The following is a 25,318-nucleotide window of genomic DNA, read 5'->3' on the forward strand; positions in this document are numbered from 1 at the left end:
TTAATGAGTAACTTGTATTTGGGGATATTACGTAGACTTTGAAGAGACCCAGAAACTTAATATTTACATGTTAAACATAGGTAAAACTTGGACTTGGTTAATGTTTGTTTTTCCATCAGGTCTTTGCTGTTAAACATTAGAATTTTAATGTTTCATAACACAGAGTTAAGAAATCCTTATGTTTTCTTTTTAAACTTAGATCTCACTGTGGCACGTAAAATCCCACAGGCAGATGAACTGGTCTGTGCAACAAGCTGCATTTTTGGATGCATGAATCTCCACCATATCCAACAGTAATAATTTGAAAGGGCACATCCTTAACATTATCTCAAGCACTTCAGAGATCTGGAGATTGCCAAGACATGCAACTTTTATATAAGATTTTACAGCTGGTGACTTCTTCAAACCTTGTGCCTCCCTGCCCAACCAGCCCATGAGGGGTTGGGCTTGTTTGTCAAATAGCAAAGTCAGTTGTGGCTAGTCTTTAGCTAAACAGTAAAAACAAAGTAATCAGACCTTGCCTGGACTTCCTAGGGAGAGAGGTGCTAAGTCAGTGCCTGTATGTACGCATATGCAAGCGTACAAAGAAGACACAAACCACCCAAAAATGAGCACAACAGTCGCGCATGGGAGCACATCTGGCCTTGTGCAGCCGTAACAGAGCTGTGACGTATCCAGACAGGGATTCTGCAAAGCTGCCTTTAACCCGCGTGCTCAGCGGGGCTGTTTGCCCAAAAGGTTAGTGCTGGGAGAGCTCTGCACCCAAATTTATGTGGCAACTGAGTGGGACGACTCTTTTCACCTCCTATTTTATAATAAAATCTTCATCCAACAGGAACTTTGAGCAGTTCCGGCGAAGTTTTTGTTGGTCAAGGGTTGGCTTGTAGCCCTGGAAAAAGAAATTCTCTGAAAAGTCCAATTTATACACAAATAATTATGGACAGTGTTATACTAACATAATTCCTAAAATACATGCTCACTCATGTGGTGTTTAGGTAGTCTCCTGACACAAGACAGATCGCATGACTATTTAGAAGATATTGCTCTATTCGAGCAGTTGTAACTTCTGCCTCTTCTACAAAGCATTTTAAACACATTGTGGGGAAATAATTGTTTTTTTTAGGCAGTGGGGTAAACAGACCTTGGGCAGAACTCATTTCAAATGTTCATCTCCTCAGCTCTACAACTGGGGAAATCAAGGTGAGAAATGGGGGTCAGGAAGCAAACTGTCACAAGCCATTCCTACGCCACATGTCCAGGGCTTGCTTGCTTTATTGGAAAGCTTTCAGAGGGCTTCATTTGTTCATTCATTTCCAGTGCAAGAAAAAAAAAATATGTTTAAAATCTTGAAAATATCAGCAGGACAGGAAAAATAACATCCCCAGGCCTGTAGTTCAGAGGATGTCTTAGACGTGTAACTGCTGTGTCAGCCCCTGGTTCCTATATATATTTATACACACACATGTATATACAGGTACATTAATGTGCAACCAGCTGGCGTTGTGGAGAGATGCAATCCAGAAAGACCCCCTCTCCCCTCAGCCCTGAGCAGATGGAGGCTGAATGCTGCCCTCCCACCATGATTTCCCTGCCCATCCGCCCTGGCTGGCAGCTCCAGGATAGCAGAGAGCCCTTTCTCAACCAGACCTGCAGTCTGTCCACACCAAACCACTTTTGCATATTGCTTTCTGACAGATTTTTTTTTTCCCCTTATAACTCCATGGTAGGTGATGTCATTGTCTTAAATTAACACAAAGAACCTGTGGAAATACATGCATCTGTGTTTGCTTCATGGCTATTTTACAGACAAAGCGTCCAGGAGGAGAGCATGCTTCCAGTGGCCTTGGATTTGCAAGGAGACGCTAATGCAGGGCTCAATAATTTATTACTTCAACAAACATATACAAGTTCACCATAAAGAGTCTGTTGAGCACAGCCTGGTCTTACAAGGCTTGTGCTTTAAATAACTTTTTAAAAAATAAACTTCACTTCTTCCAGGCAGACTGTTTAGACTACTGTATTGTTTACAGCAGGACATGTAAATATATATATATTTTAACAGAGAAAAATTGCAGCTGCTATACATTTGATTAACTTCTACAACTTGTGTAATGCTTTAATCCCTTAAAATGCACACAATTATACACTTAGTGGCCTAAGATCCCCAAGAGCCAAAGCTTTAGCTTTAATTAAGTGGATCTGTCATCGGTTATCTAATACCCACATGTAAAATCACATGGACCTTAAAGAGCTGCTTTAACTGCACAGATTGAGGCTGCGTGGATGGCTCTCTGCCCCGCTCCTGGGCGCACGGAGCCAGCCAGCACCCGGGGAAGCTGTGCAATCCCTCCTGCATCCCTTTGTGGCTTGCTGAAGCAGCTACAGGAAAATCTCATGCTCAGCCTTGTGCCCAGACTCGAGCACCTTGCCCTGTTTCTGTACAAGCTGCCAACAACAGCCATCCCTGCTGGTGTCCAGTACCCATTGCTGCTGGCGCACTGGGCACCAATCCTGCAGCACCCAGTGCTTCTTACTCTGAGGAATGAACACGCTGCGAAATTACTTCAGAGCACCTTGGTGGAAGGATCTAAATCCACCACGACAAGAAGAGATACTTTTGAGAGAAAAATGACTTAAAAACTCAGGCCCTGGGGCTTTGCTCAGACAGTTCTCTGTCACTATATTTCTTTATGAAAATGAGGGAAAAAAAGGAAGAAAATGCGTTTTCCATGACTGGACATTAGATTCACAAGGATGAAGAAAGAGATGACAAAAAATTCTCCAGGCAGCTTTATATTTGTTCCTCTCACCTAGTATCACCTCTCACAAGTATCTCCTGTCCTGCAGCAGCAGCCAGTAACTTTTCCAGCACAGCAGCAAGGCTGGGGACAGGGGAGGATTCCTGCAATTCATACAGGAGAGCACAGACCTTGCTGTCACAAATGGGGAGCGACTTTGTCCCAAGAATACACTTTTACCTCCAATGCGTATTTCTCAGATGAGGTCCATCTTAAAAGACAGAAAAGGAAAAAAAGATCCCTGGTCCTGAGTACTTACTGTCACACTGGGAAGCATGACAAATAGTTGAACCTGAGGACATCGTGGAAATAGAGCTGTCAGCAAAATCCCAAGTTTCTGGTAGATAACTTACTTTGCTTCCCTGCCGCATCCGCGCTGCAAGTCCGTGGGGCACAGAGGTTTCTGTGCTTTGCTAAATCAGCACCAACATACCCAAAGCCAGGTCTGAAATACAGCACCCCCTGCTCCTGCTACCCAGGCTAGCAAATTTGCAATATTCAGTCACTTGTATCATACAAAAGAAAGTTACAAAAACATTTTGCCCCACTTGTCCCTCTCTCATTTTTCTATTAAACAACCTCCTGCCAACTTCTCATCACAGATTAGGGAGGGTTAAACCTGACGCAGGGACAACTCCAGTGTTATCAGGGTGGGAACTTTTTTCCACTGTGTTTTGTTTTGTTTTTACCTTCAAAGCTCTGGAAGGGGTCTTTCTCAGAGGAAAAGGCTGTGCTGAGTTACCTGTGAGGAGCCCAGGCCTCACGGAGAAATAGTGTCCAGCAGAGAGAGGAGGCAGGGTCTTGGCTGCAAATAATAATCTTTGAAAGTAAAAAAAATGGGGCAGGGCAACGCATCAGTAATATCTTTAATTTTTTAAGGAAACCTCCCCCTTAAACCCAGAGGATTTGTTGCTGCCTTATGCACATCCCACTCCTCAGCCTGTCTGGGAGCTTTGTGGACATCAGCACATTTTATCCATCAAGTGTTTGGGATGCAAAAGGCAAAGGTGATATTCTTCACGGTGCACAGAGACCTTCGATATCACTTTTACCTCAATCAGGTCTAGACTATGCAAAATTAAAGTAATTCTTTAAATAAAGGTGGCACCTACCTCACTGTCCCTGGACGTGCTGCCAGGGACTCGGCGTGTGAGCGAAGCGCGGCAGCTGCCAACAAAGCAGAGGATAATCTGTGAGCACAAAGATCCAGCTGAGGGGGCGTACTCCAATTTTTAACCTTGGGGGAAAACACGTTTCATGTTTAATGCAGCAAATCAAGATGTTGCAGAAAACCAGCTTCCACTCGTAGTGGGTTTGCTGTTGTACAGAGAGACTCAGCGGGTCATTCGGCTCTTCAGTCGGGAGGGACATGGCGCCTGTACTGCCAGTCTGTCACCCACTTCTCACGTGATCCAAAAGAACCTCGAGGATGTGAGGAAAAGGCCACTGGGGAATGGGCTGAAAGCCCTCCCTTGGCGCTGGGGCACACTGACAGCCTGGCATCTTGCCTCCCAGCAGAGCCGCCTGTGGGGAAACCACGGTGCTGCTGCCCTGGGGGCTGTGAGGGAGCCCTGACGGGGGAGATATGAGGGGAAGGCCGTGCGGGGAGAGCCCTGAGGGGGGGCCACCGCCCTGTGGCACAGCCCAGCCCTGAGGGGCCTCGCCAGGGCACCCCTGCAGCCAGCACAGATTTGGGTGAAGTCTCCAGGTTTCTGTGACATCCCTTCGACCAGCTCCTCCTCAGCTCACGCTTGGCGAGGGCACAACGTGAAGAAATTGCACGGACACTAGAACTGTGTCATCTGGATGTTTATTCTTTGCGTTTGACAGACTAGGTCATAGCTTGTAACGCTGAAGTGGCCACAGAATTAATCTAAGCCTAAACTGAAATTAATCACCACAGTGTGCCAAGCTGTGTCCAACAACCTTTTTTTATTAAACCATTATAGCAAACACCATTCAACACATAGAAAGAAAGCACATAATAAAAATTAACATGGAAGTTGTACCCTTTGACGTGAGTCTATTCCCTATTTAGTGCCTTACAGTAGAAATTAGCTACTTAGATCTACAGTGACTTTAGTAAAAGGGGCAGAAATTTGGGAAAATGTTACAACAATCGTCTGGGTGAGACACATCCAGCTCCGCTGTCAGCCAAAGACGCTCTTTGCTGGCTCTTCTTTCGGTTTCTCGAAGACTGTTTCAGCCCCTGTCCGATCCCGGCTGAATATGGAGGGTGCTGCAGAGCCCATTTGTTCTTAGAAAAGAAAACCAGGAGAAGTAATCAGTGAAGTAGCACACCAAATTCGGGGAGTAAAACTAGTGCTGCTGAAATACATATATACGCATTTGATAAATATTTCATCCATCCATCAACTTCCCAAACCTTAAAGCACAGCATTCCCATCCTAAGCACGGGGCAACTGACAGCACCTGTAGGTGGTCACTGCCATTGACTGGCCCCAAATCCCTGCAGGTGCTTTAGAAACTTGGAAACTACTGAAGTCCAGGCTATTATGCTGAAAAGGGGTTAAAATTTATCATTTTTCCTTATACCCTCCCACTGGTGGTGGAAAAGCAACACAAAACCAGAGCACCAGGGATGTTCAGTGCAAGCAGCCACTCTCTCCTCTCTCACCTTCTGCCCTTTATCCCCCACAATTTCTACTTCATCTCGAACACATCAGATTCATCCAACCAAGAGGCCAGAAGTCCCCTAATCTATGACCAGGCCTCCAATCTTCAACTTGGGCAGTCATTGAGATTGGCTGTGGGCCCAGGGCTTGGTTTGAACCCTGATTCAGAAGGCAAAGTCAGGGCTCTCCCTCCTGCTTTGTCCAGGCATGGAGAACGATCACTCCAAGCAGAGCCCTGTTGGCACCTCTAGGTGCCATCATGACGGATGCAAAGTCCCTGCACAGCCAGGCCAGGGTCGGTGAGCATACTGCTGGCTGCTGTTTCAGAGGCGCACCCTTTCACTTGAAAAAGGCGATTAAATCAATGTTTTACTTTGGAAGACTGCTTAGTTGTTTCCATCAAGGAGACTTACCACACTGCTTCATCACTTGGTAGGTTTTGGATTTAATTTCCTGGTTTTTGGAAAGGTTTCCTCTGGCTCCTTTGAGGTCTTCTTCCTTCACTGGAGGACGCTTCTTTTTCACAGGGGCTGGCTAAGAAACAGATGTATTGCCCATGCATCAGTATTTTGTGTTTAGAAGCATAGGGAACAAAGCTGCCTTAACACACTGAGGTTGCTAATACAATATTCCACCTATTTCAATTCTGAGACCGCACACTCAGCTACTCCAGATCTTTGCACAACCATGATTTCACTGCTCAAAATCTGTTGCTACTATTACTGTTCTGAAATTGTCTTCTGATTGTACAGCCTTTGAAAGAGACATTGGATTGTTTATATTTATTATTATTTATTTACTTTTAAATTTTCTCCGTACAGCCTTGCCTGACCCTTTTTGCAAGTACAGTCTGCTAATTTAAGAATCTGTCCAATGTTTGGGAAGGAAAAAAACTTAATTACTAAATTGTGCTTGTGCCTCAGTCTATGCACTACTTCTTTAGGAAATTGGTCAGAGAGATTCTGAAATCTGGCTTGACTTAGTTGGAATAAACTTAACACTTGACCCATAGTTATTGATCTTAAATGTAGGGAACAAAAGTATCTGAGCACTCAACAGGGTTGTCTACAAGTGTGTACTGAACACACCTGAAACCCCGGACTCAGAACCCAAAGAAGGAGAAGGAAAGCTAACGTAGAAACAGATGCATCATCAGGTGGTGCACTGGAACGTCCAAGTACTAATCTGTTTACAGTTTATCCTGCTAGAAGACAACCAGGGTAACATGGGATCATATCAGCCTACCCCAGCTTTAAATCAGCACTTCAAAGTCAGTCACAATGTCAACCAGCAGCAGCCGGCACAATTAACATTCCCTCTTCAGTTTACTATTTCAAGGACCGATTGCCAAGGTCCCACCAAGCAGACCTCGCGGCAGGGCGCAGGGGCACAGGAGATGCGATTAAAAAGAATAAAAGACCCACATAGGCCAACAGATTTGCACACTGAACCAGCAATGAGAAACTTCTCTGACTGTCACTACAATATGTAGGGCTTCTGATATTTGGATTTTGGCAGCGGTGGAGCCCACTTGTACGTTTCTAGGCCACTGCTTGTAAAGCTAAAAACAGTTGTGGAGGGAAACAAATCCCTCGAGGCCCGCGAATGGCTGGAGCAGCGAGTCCCAGGGAGCTTGCAGAGACAGCGCGTGCAGGCCTGGCTCCGGGCAGGGGCGGGCTGGCTGCACTGGAGCCTTCGGCATGTTTCCTGCTGGCTGTAAATTCCCGGGAACGCTCAGAATAGCTCGCTGTCAATCTCATTCGCATGTGTTGTGGGAAACAAAACATTTGCAAGACCTCTGGGGAAAACACTCTACAAGTAGCCAAAGCAAGCAAAGGGAAAGGGTGGTAGCAAACCCTTCAAAATTCACAACAGCTTTTGTTCGGTTAGCTGGTTAACCAAACATCCCTACAGCCAGGGCTTCATTTGCCCATCTGTAATGAAAATTGGCATGTGGTGGGAACAGTCCCCCATGCCCATGGCATGGTCCACATGCAACCAATACAACCTGTGTTGGCTCCAACACAGAAAGGGAAAAAAACCCTTGTTTTGTTGACAGGAATATGAAACCTGCTAAGGTCCTTCACCCATTATTGGCAAGAGACGATAACTGCAAGGGCTTCTTTCCACCGGGACAAGGGACTTCTTGGGGATGGAGTAAGGAAAGGAGGCACTTGAGATGCACCGAGACACAGCCAGGCTGAGCAGAACGGTTGAATTTCACCCAGTTATTTTAAAATAAAACTTCTCATGCTTGATTACAGGTGGATTTTCCAGTGGGACAGCTGCTGTGGATTAGCTGGCCCCCAGCTAAAAAGGAAAAATACTGCACAGAGAGGTTACTATGAGCCACAGAGGTGAGTCCTGGACCCGCCAGCACCAGTAGCTGCCAGCGCTGCGGCCACACACTGTTAATTGCTCCCAACGCAAGCACGTTTGTAAGCAGGGCTTGCCAGGAGCCGTTCCCAGCTGGCACAGCAGTGCAGCCTGCGCTTTATCTCCTCCTGTCACAAGTCAAAAAGTGTTGGTTTACAAGACATATGACTGGTTTTTTAAGTCTCTTTTTCTTTGGAATAAAGAAAATAAGCTGAACTGAGTTATTCTATGTCATTTGAGGATTGTGCTCTTCTACCCTCCCCGTGTTCTTACTGTCCATCCCACCCACCAGGGAAAAAACTCTCACACTGGGGAGAACTCTGCCAGGCACACATAGCTTGTGTTGAAAACATAACACTTACGTGAAAACCTCAAAATTTCTGAGCTAATTTAAGATCACTTTGAAACACTGATTATTGGGGAACACAGTAAAGACAACCGTTAGTTACAAAATGAACATAAAAGTGTGTAATACAAAATTTCAGTCTCAAATATTGTATCCTAACAGTTATAATTTTCAGTCACGCTCTCTCTTTTCCTGCATGTTAATACATTAAGCTTTGCACAGCAGCACACTTGAGTACAGCCACATCCTTTCAAAACTACTGCCAAAACTTCAAATCATTGTCTGAGAAAGCATGTTGGAAAAGCAGAAATCACTCCTTCTGTGAAACATCCCAAACCAGAGCAGTGGAAATGGTTTTTCCCTTCCTACAGAAATAAAAATATTTATGGTAAAACAGAACATTTTCAAACTAAATTAACCATGTAGAGGGCAGCTGCTTTCCTTCATCAAATAACCCCTCCTAACTTACTTGTTAAAAATATATAAACAGAGCATTTAAATACTTAAACATAATCAAACAAGTCACATAGAGCAGAGAAGCCGAATTCACTGGTTAACGAGAGTAACTTGCTAATAAGCTATTCCAAGCAAACCGTCTAAAACAGTAACACATTTGTCGGGCACCCTGCTCTAAGGAGCGCCAGCCTCATCCAGGTCTCCCCGTACCTGTGACATAACTGCGGTGCTCACTCGACCGTAATCCCTTCCGAGGTCGTTTCCCGGCTTTGATTAAATCCAGCCTGTGCGGTCTGCGAACGCCTGTTTTTTTCCTCGACTTATATAGAGCATCTAACATGAAGTCATTAGCTGGGTCATTTTCCCAAACCAGAACCCAGGGTGATTCAGGTTGACAGAGGCTGTTGTTGTCGAAAGGTTTATTCTTAGCGATGACTAGGGTTTGCAGTATTTACTGCGCCCTGTGCCTGGGGACGGATGGAGCCGGGGACTGACGAGAGCAGACAGCTGGGGCGGCGGGACCGCGGGGAAGCCCGATCCACTGCAAAACGACTTCCCGGGGAGCCCACTGGGGCTCTATTTATAGCTTTAAAAGGCAAAACTTTGTTACAAACACAAAATTCACTCTGAATTCTCTTGATGAGGAAAAAAAGGCAGCGTGTGTCTGTCTTCCCCAGTGTAACAAAATATGCATTCCCTAAAGAGTATATAAACCTAACATCCGAAGAAAAACATTGTGCCCTGAATTGCTTTTGCACAGGGATCTTTAACAGAAGAGTATTTCGTGTGTTTGGGAGAGTTAATAAAATAGAATACGGTTTTACCCTTACGGTTCTGTTGCTGAGCTTTCTGTGATGCTGGCTCCTACACAACTGAGAGAGTAAAATGACTTTCTACTTACAGCGGTATTAGTTAAGTTTAATCATTTCAGCTATTCTTATACAGATAACAGGCTACTCAGACATGAATAAATTCAGTGTTCCCCACTGTACCTGCTGACAGTAGTAAAACCTTCTCCAGAACTTTTAAGATTTGTTCTCTAAACAATTACTTAATTAAACAGAAAAAAAAATAAACTTGAAGCATGCATTCTAATTTTTATTACCAGGAGAGGAGGTGGGGGGTTGTTTCCCTTCTACTTTAATTTTTTTTTTTTTAACATTAATTCTTTGCATCATGCAAAAAAATCAGCTTCTGTGACTGCACTCAACACCTACAAAGAACCAAGACTCCAGCCAGGTATGTTAATATGAGAAAGGCAGATGTGGCAGACCTCCAAACATCTTTTACTAGAAAGATCGACTGTTGTAGTGACAGAAATCTGTCCTGGCCTTTTCTCAAGCTCCACCTGTTTTGTTTAGGCTACAGAGAGAAGCATGGGAGGTAAAATAAAATTGATATTTTTCATTATGGAAACGTTACATCAATACCACAGCACTAGCTTCATACGATCAGGACTACAGGATTTGTTGGTTGTGAACAATCCCCAGGCCTCTGGGTGCCCATTTTGCCTTGGAGTTGAACTCTTTCCAGGCCCGAGAAGATGCTTTCCTTTACGTGGCTATTGGGGGAATTATTTGCAAGTTAAGAACCAATTTGGATGTTACATACTTAGCCATTCCTTATGTTGAATTTCTATTTGAAACTCATAGCTTAGTAAACTAAAGGAAATGTTTCTGCAGAACAGCAGTGCCTTTTAGTAGGTTAACAAAGCAGAAGAAAAAAAAACCAACCATCAGCTTTAGGAAAAACAGCTATTTTTTTCTATTGTAGAAAGCAACACCTCTCCTTCTCTACTAAGATGTTTCTATACAGCTCTATAAGCATCACCCTTCTGACACTATCTATTACAACGTGAAAATAACATTGTGTGTTTAAAGCAAATATTTAGAATTCAAGACACTGAACTATTTTTGCCCTTCAGCTTTCAAAATTGCTTCATTTATTTGGTACTACATATTCCTCACTCAAAAGCAACAGTTATACTTTCATGGCAATTAAATTTATATAAACAAAATCATTATACAAAGAAAATCAAAACACCTTCAGCTTGCATGCCATTTGAGGTAGGAGATGAGGTGCTTCCAAGGTAGGCAGCATATCCTGAAGTTTCTAAGACATCTCCCATAGCCTGGACAATTCTGTTGTCTTTGACTATACATTTCCTAAACCAAGGCTGAACAAGAAGCACAACCATTTCCTCTTACAGATCATGGACTAATTTTTCTTTACAAAAAACCAACCTAAATCCACACTTACTTACATTTCAGAGTAGAAATGTTCCTGTTCACCTGGTTGAGGTCCTGAGATCTGTTAAATGGGACATGAATGACAATGAAACAAAATATGCTCATTTATTCAATAGTGGCTATTAAAAACACAAGTTATCCCTCTTTCATCTTCCACTGCAACATGAAGTGTGGAAAACTCCTTTGCTCAGGAACGGTTGCAGCTGCAATGTGGTGATGACCATGGAGAATATAGCAAATGTACACACGTCTGGCCACTGTGATCTCCAGGAGACACAGATCTTTCGTACAGAAGATTTGACTTCTCCAGGACACTGCTAACATCCCTCAGAGGACTGACAGGCTTGACAGGTTGAAGATTGTTCTCTGAATTCCCTGTAAGGATGCAGTGGGTACAGGGCTGCTTGTGTGTAGTAGGTGGGAAGTTACAAAAGTAATGGGCAAACATTATAGAGGAGTTACAGAGATAGTAGTGGATCGACACCGCCCAGGTCCAGCCCAGCAGAACACTCTAAACTGCTGCCACCAAGATAGAAAGGGGCGATAGCAACAGCAGCTCACTAAGAACAGGATTTCTGCTCTATTCTGACATAAAGGGAACAACCATGTCCAGCCAATGAAAAAAAAAATTGATCACCTGCACATGGTCATGTTACAGCTTCACAGTGAGCCACCTCTTGTCCTACATGGTTCTCCTCCTTCCTCCAGCACTCTGGAAAACTGATGGCAGATACCTTGCCATACCTCCAGAGAACCTGGAGAATTAAGACAGCATCCTTCTGCTCAACAAAACAGAAAAAAACCCCAAGGTAGGCTACACCCATTTTGTTGGGTATAATAAGGGAAGCCCAAGCACTTGCTGCAGACGCCTTGGTAATCAAAGCTGCTGCTTCCCTGGAGCTTGAGAGAGAGCTCTGCGCTACCTAGATAGCACGTACGAGCGATGTCTTCGTCAGACAGTAAAGAATCAGCACTGCTTCCCCCTTCCCCTTTTGCATGGCTTTGGTAAGTAGCAGAGATTAAAGTAAGCAAAGAAGCCATTGGTCATTTCCAGCATATTGGCCTCTGGAGACAGGGACAGAGAGGCTACTTGGTCCTAGAACCTGACATTCCCACATGGCCCTTTTCTGTCTCTGAGGAGGTATATATGAGTTCTGTGGCACAAGGCACTGCACGAGCAAACTTCTCAACAGGATCCTCAGACATCTCCCCTCAGCTTGCATTTCTACTACCTGCTGCAAACAAATCAGAAGGGGAACAGAAGATAAAACAGGTTAACAAGTTATTGAATTAGGCCATGCGTCTGCCAAGGGGCAGGACGTTTGAGGTAAATTCAGAAATTTTTAAGTTTACACATTCACGTTGCGAATGACCAAAAGGTCTGGCTTTGCTTGAAAAGCCAAAAGCAGGCTGTGATAATCAGCCGTGTGATTAAAGCGTTTTAACAACATCCTACACTCCAGAGGGCCTCAGGTCAATGTTCTGCAATCTCAGGAGTTCTCAGGTTGCGCATCGAAGGTTTTATTTTCAATATGAAAACAGAGATGGTTATTCTCCATGTGTGCACGTGCAGAGGGCAAAAACCCTCCTCAGGGAACAGATCCAAGAGGAGCTTGCAAGGATTCTTACAGCCGTAACCAGAATTTGCTACTTAATAGTGGGCCCTCCAACTGAAACGGGCCTTGCTATTAAGGTAAATGAATATATTGAAATTGATACCAACATGAGAGTGCAGAAAATTAGATCTGCAGTTCTGAATTTAAACTCCAGTAGCAAACCCTGCTTCCCACAACAGCACATTCTAAACACTGAAACACACACTCTTTTAAACAGAACAAGTATAAAACAAGTGTACAAATCTGTAATAAGTCAAACTTTATTGTAAACGATTATACAATGTAATTACATCAGATACCCTTAAAAGTTTAAGGTTTAACACCACTGATTAAACAATATGGTCCAAACAGAGGGCAGCAGAATACAGCTGTTGGTTTTGCTCACATAGGCTATACTCTGAATTTGCTTACAAACAAACCCAACATTCAGTTTGAGACGGATACCCACACAAGACAAACACACCTACAAAAGAGTCCCTTTTTTAAAGATACCGCAGTTTTACTTTGTAAAACCATAGTAGTCATTTTCAGTAACTGGACTGGAAACTTTACCTAAAAAAGTTTGCACGCCTATGCTGTAGATCTACTCTGACTTGATGTGGCTGAATTTATTCGCTTTCATTACTGGTTTCTCCTGTAAAAAGCACAGCAAAGTTGCAAACATGGGTTAGTTAAGCACAGTGGCAGAAATTCCTTGTGATGCTCAGCTCTCAGCAGAGCGCGAGAGCCCACGCCTCCCTCCCCAGGCACAGCTGGAATCGGAGCAGACACCTGCTGGAGGGGATCACTTTGCATTGCTCTAATTTGCAACTCAATTTCTGAGTTTTCCCTGAAGAAAAGCTATAGAACTTTTTAGTTAGCAACATTAACATACAGCGTTTACCTACTTAAAGTAAGACAAGGGGACCTGAACATATTAAAGCCAGAACTTGAAAACCACATATTAGACAACACCAGTGTTTTAAATTTATGCAGATGTGTCACAGGTCAGATACTAGAAACAGTTAATACATTTAGGTTGACCATTTGTGGTAAATTCGATCTCCACCAATACTTCTGTCTCTCTTCTGTCAGTTACAATCCCTTTCTCTTACTTTGGCGTATACTACATAGCTTATTTTCATTAAACAGAATCACATTTTTTTAAGCACAGCCTGAATTAAACTTTTGCTATGAGTTGTCCTGAAGTACATTTACCAGACATAAATTTAGAGTGTTAATTTGAGGATAATGCAAACGTCGTCATGTTGTAATATTATTACTGGATCAACTCTATGAAAAATTGCTTTCAGACTGTACTGCCAATACATTTCAACAAACAGTAAGACATAGTGAAGCACTAGGCACGTACCTCCTTCTCACACATACGAGCTCTTCAGGCAAAAGCACTTCTACTTGTACCTACTGCAAAAACTCAAATTTTTATCTTACAAAGAGGAAAACTGCCAATTTTACATTTTCCATCTCTTTCACATGATAACAAAGAATGAATAGAAAATAATTTTGTTATTTGGCTAAGGTTGCAAATAAAATTTTTATCTTAGTAGAGAAAGTTAGAGCTGTTTTTTCCACTCTCAAGATATGCTCTTCCTGTTACTACTGTAGTATTTAAAATACTTCTGTCTCTTTGGCTCATAGTGCTTTACTACATCATCTTGCTAGGCATATCAAAATCTCAAACCAAGGGACATTTAAGCACTTAAGACAGGAAAAATTAGGCTTTCATGTACCTTTGCTATAACCATCTTCAAGAAACGGCTCCGTAGTGCTTTATACTGTGTTGTACTTGGTCAGTAAGTTTGAGGTCTGCTCAAAATGAATGTTTTACATGATTAAGGCCATAATTTTATACTGACACTTCACAGACTAAACATGAGACTAGAATTAGAAATAATTTTGATAATTTAAGTAACTGGAGAAAAGGAGGGAAAAGGAAGATAAAATGAAAGCTCATACAGTTAAATTTGTGTGCGCTGCTCAGTTATCTCTGATGGTTGACGAGGATAGTGATGGCTGTGCAGTGGTATGTAGCACATGTTGAATAGCTTTATTTCATTATCTGAAATAGAACAAATCCTACGCTAAAAAAATAAATGCTGACATTTGCGACAAGAACCAGTCCTAGCTCTTAAATCCCTTTGGAAAAGTGGTCTGTATGAGACTATTCTGTTGATGAAAATGAATTCCTTGAAGTACTGTGCTTTTGGAGATATGCACCCGCTCAGTGGTAAATAGTCAAGAGAAGATGCAAGTCACACAATCAATGAAAAAAACCCCAAAAAACTAAACCAGAGGCCACACTGATTAGGGACATTTCCCCATCCCCCCACCCCCCATTTCAGAATAACTCAATTAAGCTTCCATTGTCATTAGTTTCTAGATTTTGTCTAAAAGAAACACTAGTACCTAAACTTATTGCAGTTATTACATTTCAGTGCACAGTAACAGAGGTCAGTGGCTCAACTCAACTCGCAAACATTAGGTTTGGTAAAATGTCCCTTCTAGCCGGCTGGACACACCGAGGCGTACCTGAAGTCTCAGAACATTGTGTTCACCTCAGCAGCCAAGCAGTGAAAAGGAATGCTGGAATAGTGAAAATAAGTACGGGAGCGCACAGTTCAGTATTTACTAAGGCCCAAGAACCCCATTTAAGTGGTCTGGATAATAAATCACATTAAGACCTAGTAAATCTATAAAAAATGTAAAAAATCTTAAAAAGTTCTGAGCAGTTTTCTGATGAAACTGTTTGGTTTAAGGCTTGGAACATTTCTGATGTTCAGATACTACAACAGATTTGCAATTAAGGTCTGCTGTCACCTCTTTGACATGTCGCCTTGTCCTGCACAAGGTTTAACTAAGCAAGGAAAGCTGTCGGAAACAATCATTTAGAAAACATGTAAAGCAAAAGGATGTCACTGAAAACATGTCTGCTAGGTTTCAGATCAGCACGTGTTGTCAATTATCAGAAGACAAGAAAATGAAAATCACAAAAATTCTGTAGTAACAACTGTATTATACCTCTTGGGGCTTTTTTTTTTTTTTTTTAATACTAAAGGATAACCAGAATTCATGGAAATTAAACAGAAGAAACATTTTTTTTAAAGCACATTAAACAGAAGATTGCTTCTCCAACAAAAAACAAGGGACAGAATTATTTGCAATATTGTAGCACAACTGCTTCAATCAGATCATGGTCCTGTACTGCAGGCCCTATATAAGGAAAAGTATAAGAAATGTTCCATCTCTTTTGGGTCATTTGAGAGGTATGCACAAGAGACTTGCAGAAACAGGAATAATTAGAGTCATCCATAGATACTCATATCACAAACAACCTATCACAACAGATTTTTGTTATACACTAAAGTGCACATTTGTCAAATATGCAAACACCACCTCCTACTAAAAAAGGTATTTTCAAATTATGTGGTCAAAAGCACACTTAGGACTGCATTTTTAGTAATATTTGGTGACTTCAGCAGTGACAGAGAGCTTTTCCCTTTGCAATCCCTTTGTCTTAAACCAGGACACGAGGATAAATAAGATTTTCACTACAATTCTTTTGACCTGTTCTGCACAAAAAAAAGGGAACTGCACCCTTTTTCTCTGACAAAGAGAATCTTTAAATACAACTGTATGAAAATATAACTTAAATATAAAATAGTCAAATAGATTTGAGGAGACTTGGAAAAAAATCTTTGTTCTACCTATTAGTTCCATAGGTACCCGGTAGCAAGTAAACATTTGTACTTAAAAAAATAACGTTAAGTTACAGCTTGTAACCATGAACTATTCTGCTCTAGGAATTATGCTGCAAAAGCCAGTTTTAGTAATAAACCACCCTCCTTTAACTTAGTTGATTCTGATGCCTTTTTGAGAACATCTTAAACTGTATCATCAGTAACCATAAGTGAAGGATTGCTGTATCTATTTTCTATGATCTTCTTCTGAAATGCCAGATACAAATCCCCTTAGCGACTAGTCCTTAACAACGCTGTGTTTTTCACACATGATGAAAAGACATTCTTGCATAATTGGTCAGTGTGTCTGTAGTGCATCTGAACTGGAAGTCTTCCAACCATTTGCATTCTGTTGGCAGACCTTGCTTTTTAGTCAGTTCGTACGGACAGGGAGATGCAATTGCAACATTAAAACCCACTGACTGAAGTTTTTGCCGTGAAACCTGCAAATACACAGGTCAGGGAACGTGTCATACAGGCAGACCAAAACGATGCTTCTTCTTCTTAATGGGCTTTAAGTTGGTCAGTCTACGCAGGTCCTCTTCAGCGTCCGATTCCTCCATCTCATCATCTGCTGAAATAAGGATCTAAAAAAAAAAATTGCGGCTTCTGAGTAACATGGAATCAAAGTCACATTCTTTCTTCATTCTATTTCTAACCTTTTACTTTTTTATGCTTGCAAAGCACCTTATTATTTGCTCAAGAAAGAGCTTACAGAACATAATTTGGATTTACTGCCAGTACTATCAAACGATGTCACACATCCTATCTGGAACCTCCAGTAAATTTCGAAGAAGGATGCACGTGTATTGATCTCCACTACAATCACTGACTGTATACCCAAAGAATTGATTCCAGCACCTCCAGAACAGTGGGGGGTGCCTTGCTGTTAAGATGAGAATATATAAGCTCTCTATCCACACTGGTAATATTAAATAAACCCCCATATAAATAGTACTGTCTGTAATGCAGAAAAGTTACATTAATCAACTAAAGCTAAAACAACTTACCTTCAAAGATACCATCCACCCTTCAGGTGAACTGAAAACTGCCCATTTAATATAATTTAGAATAAAATTATGCTAAGGCAAGGATGTAAATACTTCTCCAAAATCAGGCCACTTGCCTCCACCAGCTTCCTCCCACTTTAAGCTATTAACCTCTCTGAATTAGAATTGTCTATTAGTTTCGTATTCCATGTGGGTTTTTTAAGAAGCACTTGTAACACAGTTCACCTGCGATATTTAAATACATTATTCTGTCTTCCTGCCCATCTGGAAGGAAATTAACTACCATGAGTGGTGCAACAATGCCATTTTTTTGAAACTGGTTTTCAACTGCAAACGCTAGGAACTACTGTTAGAGGTACATGCAAAGAAAATCAAAACTAAGCTGACGGTGTTACAATTAAATCAATGGCATGAGTGATGAACTGGATTGATATTGCATTAATTGCAATAATTAACTCTACATACCTCTGACTCTGACTCTTCATGTGATGCTGCTCTCCTGTATCGGACTTTACTTCCATTTCTTGAATCTTGTCCTGCTTCCTTTTCTTCAAGTTTAGCTTTTGTCTTCCCTTTCTTCATAAGAAAATTATCTACTACCCAGAACATTAATGCCTGTTAAAGAAAAGGGGGAAGTGATGGTTCAGTGTTCCTCAGAGTAGCATATATTCATTTGATCAGTATTTGGACAGAATTAGGAAAACTTGACAATAATTCTGAATTGGCCAAACAGGTAAAATCTTGTATAGGCATACAGTCACATAGCTTATTACACATTGCACGAATGCTCTAGAACATAGGTACTTTATTCCTTTGTAGAAGACAAAAAAAATAAGAAAAGTAGCTGCTATTCAGAGTGATCATATATTAATTCTTCATGTAGAAATGTGAACGGTTTAGGCAGACATCTTAGTACAGACAAGGATAAAATCCATGCTTGAACAAATTAATAAAAGAAAAAAAAAAAATCACCAGTAGTTATTAAATACAAGGATGCCCATCATCTTTAGCTCTAGTCCCTAAATCCCAGATTACTTCAGGAGTATACTTTGGGAAGGATGATTGTGCACTTGCCCTTTTCTTCCGCTCCATCACAGGCCAGCCGCTATTAGCTATGGTCAGACACAGGATACTTCACAGTACAGCTATCCTTAGACCAACTGTTTCCTAAAGCAAATTTCATTGCAATTTTGTAATCTCCCTGTCAGTATTTCAGTATTACATTCAATCTACTGAAGTCATCAGCCCAAACGGGTCTATGAAGCATTTCTGTACCTCTCCTGAGCTACTTAGCTCAATATGGATTTCAGCTTTGTAAAATCTACCTATCCAGACATTTTATCCATTCTTCAACACCCTTCCTCTTTAAAAATTAACTTAAGCACCAAGGTACACTTTGCTTTATGGACTAACGTTAATTAATTAACACAGGCAGAAAGATATCCAAGTAAATATCTCACAGAAGCGTGAAAGTTGTACTAACGTTAACAAAGAAGGGAACTATCAGCATGACGATAGCCAGCTCCAACTGGGGGTTCTCTATGGGATTCAATAAAGCTACCTGTGAAAAGAAAAGGATTAAGTTCAGATCATGGCAACATGTGGACATAACTTGATTAGTAAGTGCAATTGTTCATGTACTAGCTGACAGTACAGAAATAATTCATATGAACCAAAAAAGGACAGCTTTGTAGAAAAGGAAAGTACTTAGGGCAACTTATAAATTACCATAGATAAGTAAGTGGGGCTGGCAAGAAACTTATCTCTGTCATTTTTGTTTACAGAAGTCTGAAGAGCTGTGTTAGAATAATCTTGAACATTTTAGAGCTCCATGCTCCCCAGGAACATAAGTTCCATCTTCAGGAATTTTAAACAGACCAGCATTTCACAAAATACACAGCAAGGAGAAGACTGAGTTCCCAAAGTAGTCCAGAGCATAAAGTCGGGACTAAGTGGTTTTAATGGACCATAACACCATGCACCATTACTTTGAAAATTATGCTGCACACATTCTATCAAAATAAATATTTATCCAGTCATCAGCAATGGCTTCACTAATCCATTGCAAATTACTAAAATTCTACAGTTTAGATCTATCAACAAGGTCAGGCAAAGAAAATTCTTTAAAATACTACAAGAAGCAATACAAAACAGCTTTAAGTAAGGGTTGAAGAATTAAGAAAAGGAAGAACCACTTAGTAGCTTCAAGAGCACTCAGACAAGGAGATAGAATAAAATTTTATATATTGTATTGTATAAAAAACCCTCCAAAATATGATAGGATACTCCCGGCAATGGATGCCAGAAAGCCTAATTAGCAGTATCCTAATCAAGCTAAAAGAACATACCACTACTAGATAGTTAAACGGCATTGACTGTAGACAATTATGATGCTTGAGCCAAACCAATAAATACTATTAGAAGCCTATTGGTTTACAGCTTCCACCTGCAATTCATTTCTCTGTAAAATGCTGTAAAAATACAAACCTCTTTCCACTGAGGTATAAGAAGCACTATAATGATGATGGTTTTCTCAAATGTCATAATCATTATGTACAGAGCACATTGGCCCATCCAAGCACAGCACTGCACTGGGTCACCTGCAAGAAAGAAGAAAGGTTCAATATATGCATAGGGTTGATTTTACTTCACAGTAAACATTTTAGAAAAGCAGTATTAGCAGAGGCAGGGCAGCTATATCCTCTTAAAGTGCCATCTCCAATTTCCTTAGTGCTGCTCCTTCCCCCCGTCTCAGCCTCACCCCGGCTTTCAAAAATTATCAGTTTAGAAACTGAATATAATAGGACTTTATCCAATTCAGCAGTACCTGGTTATATGCTCACTGTTTTACAGAGTCTGATGAAAGCAAGACAGGTATAGTTGCATTACATTTGTTTCTCATCAAATTGTTATTTTTGACCCTCCACCATGAAGTACTAAGTTTCTTAAAAGGGAAAACTTAACGGAAACATACCTGGGGAAAAACATCTTTCCCTTCAGTCTAAGTAGAAACGTGATGATTTCTGCTATTTTCCCTAAGCTACCTTAAACATATTTTTCCTCTCTACAAAGTTAGTTACCATAACTAACCAATCATAATTGAAGCAACAGGTTCAAGAGCTGCTATGAAAAATTTAATTGAACAAAATATTGAGATCACATTTTAGTTTTAATCTGAAAGCTTTTGAAATTCTGCTGCACCCCATTGTGGCAGAGTGAAAACCTGAGTGCATTAAGTTATCTGCCAGGACAGAATGAAGACCACAAATATCTGAACACAAAAACTTATGTAGACTATTATACTCTATGAAAGCAAGGGGGGTGGGGTGGGGTGGGGTGGAAGAGGACTGGCATGCCTAACAAGCTTTGCAGGTAAGCTTAAAGCAGCACTTCACTGGAAACCAAAAGGAAGCTTTGGAGGGGGGTGTTAGCTCTTTAGTCTTCACGATAGTCTTCTGCAACATTTTCAAAGGCAGTTTAAAACTTTTAGCCTGGGGATGAATAATGGGCAATGGAAATTCAGATGCCTTTATGTATTTGTAATGCGTAATGGATAGTTGCTACTTCCTTTTCTGGAACATTTCTGAAAGGCTTTCAGTATTAATACTTGGTAATAGCCTTGAGACTTACTGTTTGCTGCTTAAATACTACGAAGAGAAATTGATAAATCAGATTAGAGTCTAAAACAAAGAAAACTCCCTAGATGAGTTTTACAGTAAGAGCTAGTGATCAACACTCAATAGTCCAAGAGGAAAAAGGTTAAAATGCTCAAGTTTTACAACTTATACATATATGCTGCAGTTCATGGCTTCTGTTGTAAAAAAAAGAAAAAAGTTAGAAAATTTGAAAGGGGAAACACCAGTAATTTGAAGTTGAGCAACTGTGATTCTTCTGAAGACACAAAGGCCTGAATTAAATTTGAGAATTAAATTTTAGCAATTAATTTCTATACTCCACATTTTTATTAGCATTCTCTAGTTTTCTTCATTAGCTAGCAAATATGAAAAAAAAAAAAAATCTAGCTTTACCTACAGACTTACCATTGAAACTTTACCAGTTTATTCCAAGCTTTTTTCCAATCTGTATTTAATTCCTAAAAGCAAAGACAGCTATAGCAATTTTGCAACTATTCTGTCACATGAGATTTTGTACGTCCAAAAATTGTGAAACTCTGTATTAATATTAATTGTGCACTGTCACCGCTGAACGTTTTGTTCCATGATGTTTTGCAGGGATGGGGCACTGTTTGTTTTGTTTTTTTTTTTTCTTTTTTTTTTTTTTTGTACCTGACTGAAATTGGAAGTTATGTACATTAAATTCTACTTGAGGATTTTTGTGTGCCCTACTGCATCTACAAAATTATCTCTCAGCTCTAATTACAAGTGGGGAGAACAAGGATGCTGTCTACTTAGAATTTACCAAGTCTTTTGACAGTTTCCCAATAGCATCCTTGTAGAAAACTTGGGAAGATAAAGACTGGATGGGCGAACATACAGTTATGACATAACGGAAAAAAGCTTTCACAATGAGAGTTGTTAAGCACTGGAGGAGGTTGTTCAGAGGGATTCTGAAATCTCAAACCATGGATAAATTAAAAACTGGTCTGGACCACGTCCTGAACAACCTGCTTTAGCTTTGAAGTTAATGCTGCTTTAAGCAAGAGGTTGGATTATATCACCTCTGGAGATCCTTTCCAACCAAATTTTTTCTAGTTTTATAAACTATGCAATTTAAGAGAAAAAGTAGAAGTTAATATCACTACATCCAGGAAGTGTTCCCAAGAATATTTGGGACATTTGTACATTCAAAGATTCAGTACACAAACTCAAATTAGAACTTTACAGTTAACGTTGAAGCCATAAAGCTCTAATTTAATTTCTAAAGTGTCTGACAGTCTCTCTCAAATTCTGATTTTATACCTGTCCTGTACGAATTACATGTCTAGAATAAACTGGCAAATCAGTAGAAATCTTGTTACTGCAAGAAAAGCACATTAAGACTGAAATTGAAAAATTTTGAATCCTCAGCAGTGACAACTGTAGCAGCATTTTTTGAAAATGCTGGGCAATGAAAAACTAGTCTATACTAGTGTATACTACTTTCATCAGCCACTTTGTAGAAGCACGTTTATAAACAGCTCTTGCACAAAATACCTGTGATTCCTCTGTCCTGTAACTTCCCTCTGTTCTTCAAATCCTGAGAAATTTTCTTAAGAAAATGCCAACTCACAGAACTACTCCAAAATAAATTTTAAAAAGTTTTAAAGTAAGTGCTATCTACCCTATATGGCTATAAGTTGCTCTGCAAGTTGCAAACAAAGAGCTAGAGGGAAAAGATGCACCAAATACAATTTCTAAGCTTTGCCATCTGAGAAGCAAAGAGAACACAGCATGATTTAGTTGCCAATAGAGTTCATTGTCACCAAGAGGGATTTAGTCACCTGTTTTCTACTTGCAGCAGCTAAAGTAGCCTAAGACAAGAAGGGAAGGAGAACACAGGGAACATTCTTTTCGGTACAGATCATGACTGCTTTTCTCCTCTTTACATACTCAAATATATTAACTGATTCTGCACTTCTATTAAAATCCAGCTGCTGAGGTAATGAATCTGAAAATATAAAACTGGAAATATGAAGACAAATCTAATAAACTTAAAAATTCTGACATAAAAAAGCCCTTGAGGAAGCGTCATGCTACTTTGTTCGAAAACCAGCATGCAGTGCTGTTTTGCTGTACAAACCACAACCATTTATGAATGCTGATATTTTGGTATCCATTCTTTCCTTAAGGCATTTATGCTTAAAAATTATCCTCCATATAAAGAAGAGGCTTTTAAAACCAGCAGGACACTGCTATTTTTGTGACAGCTTCAAGTAGTGAATCACCAGGGATCAAGTAATAGAGCTAAGAAGGGAAATGAGCTCACAGTGAGAATGAACTTGAGACAAATGATTATTTAGGTTCTAGAAATACAAACAACATCGCTCAATCACAAGAAGAGACTTGTTGGGGGGAGGTCTCTTGTTTGTTTTCCCACACTTGCAAACAAACTGAAATCTCACTGATCTCCAAGCTGAGGACTTGACTTTACTACTACAGATAAAATGCCAAAAGTCTCTGATACTTTTCAATGAACAGACACCTCACCACCCATGTATGCTAAACATCCATATGTAACTTCAAAATACTAAGTCTAAACACAGTTGCAATTTTAGTACCCTCTTCTACCCTACTTCATTTAATTATGTTAAAGAATCTTATGAAAAATAAGACAATTTTTGGGGGGCCAAAGTGAAAAATTTTAAATAAAATGGTGATATGAGGGATTTCACTTCAGAAACAACAGCAGTACTTAACAGAAGAAGGCAGCAAACAATCCAATGCATCTTGTCCTTTTTAGACAGATTTCTTACATAGGGTCTAAACTTACTGCACAGCCTTTACTAATAAGTTTCATCTGCTGTCTACTTCTCTTTATACCAGAAGCCTCTCCCACATGATTAATGGAAACACAGATTTACAATATGCTTTTTAACGGTCCTTACGACAGCTTGATCTTGATTAAAAAACCAACACACTAAGGTCAGGACAGCACATTAATGAAGATACAGAAAAGAAAGTTAGTCACTAATAAAATGGTCTGATATTGGAAAGAATAACTAAGTAAAGAGGACTTACATAACTTCACACATCACTTATACACACATACACACAGAAAAAATACTTGAGAAACAAGTTTAGGCATTTCAGATCTCCTAATTCAAAATGACAATAATGGATCAGTCGCAGACCACCTCCGCAGCAGAACACAAGTAACAAGTTCTTTTGTTGATTTTAAGAGCTTAGTTACTGCAGTCACAGATGCCTCGTAACTAACTAAAATAAAAACAGGTTCATTTTGGAAGTCAATAAGAGAGAGAAATTTCAGGAGAGTGAATATACTCCCCACATCTTCCCATCCACATAGACCGCTTATTGTTAAAAGAACATTAAAATGGGAGAGGAGAACAGATTACACAAGAAAAAACAGAATGCTATACTAGATTTTATGTCTTCCTAATTTGACATGATTACAAGTACCTACCTATAATTGTAGCAGATACACCAGGTTTTTTTGCTCTGAATGGAAAGCCGATTTTATATGGGCTGAAAGCTGTTCAAACATCTTTAAATGGCTTCAAGCCAAATCAACAATCAGAAAAAGGGACTTTGGGCAATAGGTCTCAAAGCTCAGTCAGAAGATGGAGCTCAGCAACGTCTCAGCTCTTTCCTTGCCCTTTTCCCTTCCCTGGGCATTGGTGCTTACCTAATCCCTTAGAGACCCAAGTCTGGGGACTGATCTGGAGGAACTATTTACTTTTCTACATATGGTGAATTTTCTGATAGTTTAGCTCTCCGAATCAGTTCCCTGAAGAGTCAGACGTATACCAGTCCAAGGAAAAGAGTGGAAATATTGGACTGTGGCACGCAGGGAAAAAAGCAGATAAGCAGGGTTGTGGCAGTGCTCATTTAAACAGCTTAAATGGTCATAAACTGTACTGTAAAAGATACACATTACATTTACATAAAACTAATAAAAAATGCCCTAATAGTATAGGCAGTTATTTCTCCTAAGATAGATGCTTGTCATCATCTCTATTTTAAACCTCTGACATTAAAGCAAATTGCAATTAATGTTACTTGATTTAATTGTAAACTTCCCAAGCTTTTAAAGTATTTCAACTTGGCAAGGCCTTTATTTATTTATTCTTAATTCTATCAGCCACTTAAGATCATTAAAAACAGAAACCTACAAATGCAAAAAACCTACCAATGATAATTATAAAACTGCTATGAAAGCTTCTACTTTGTTAGGCAAACATTATTTTAACTTTTTTTCCCCAAAGCATGGGGGGTTTTCTGTTTGTCTGTATTTCTCTCTGATGAAGAGCCATAGTTCTCTTATAAGGCAACCTCTCCTCCCATTCCTGTCTCAAAGAGCTTCAAATGTAATTTTTCGCATCTATATAGCACCTCCATTCCCAGCCAGCCAGACTAAGCAACCTGAAAATAACAGGTTGAACAGAATTAAATGTTGATGTTGAGTATGTATGCT

At 40.3% G+C, this 25,318-nt stretch overlaps 2 protein-coding genes across 2 annotated transcripts in view; both read right to left on the reverse strand.

Moving 5' to 3' along the window:
- Positions 1 to 4,711: 4,711 nt before the first annotated feature.
- Positions 4,712 to 9,065, reverse strand: MUSTN1 (musculoskeletal, embryonic nuclear protein 1). Its single transcript, XM_009460605.2, has 3 exons — positions 8,823 to 9,065; positions 5,848 to 5,968; positions 4,712 to 5,055 (listed from the first exon to the last, which is right to left on the reverse strand). The coding sequence occupies exons 1-3, from the start codon at positions 8,829 to 8,831 to the stop codon at positions 4,949 to 4,951; spliced, it is 237 nt and encodes a 78-aa protein (XP_009458880.1). The 5' UTR covers positions 8,832 to 9,065; the 3' UTR covers positions 4,712 to 4,948.
- Positions 9,066 to 12,713: 3,648 nt separating this feature from the next.
- STIMATE (STIM activating enhancer) overlaps positions 12,714 to 25,318 on the reverse strand; it is a 37,392-nt gene continuing 24,787 nt past the window's right edge. Inside the window, exons 5-8 of the mRNA XM_087744497.1 lie at positions 19,712 to 19,824; positions 18,708 to 18,785; positions 17,690 to 17,839; positions 12,714 to 16,801 (exon numbers count right to left, since the gene is read on the reverse strand). Coding sequence (XP_087600623.1) covers positions 16,685 to 16,801; positions 17,690 to 17,839; positions 18,708 to 18,785; positions 19,712 to 19,824 — 458 coding nt within the window. The 3' untranslated portion in view covers positions 12,714 to 16,684. The remainder of the gene's footprint in view (positions 16,802 to 17,689; positions 17,840 to 18,707; positions 18,786 to 19,711; positions 19,825 to 25,318) is intronic.

This window comes from Nipponia nippon, unplaced genomic scaffold, assembly GCF_047370975.1.
Source record: "Nipponia nippon isolate SJK-2023a ecotype South Korea unplaced genomic scaffold, ASM4737097v1 scaffold_9, whole genome shotgun sequence".
NCBI lineage: Eukaryota > Metazoa > Chordata > Aves > Pelecaniformes > Threskiornithidae > Nipponia > Nipponia nippon.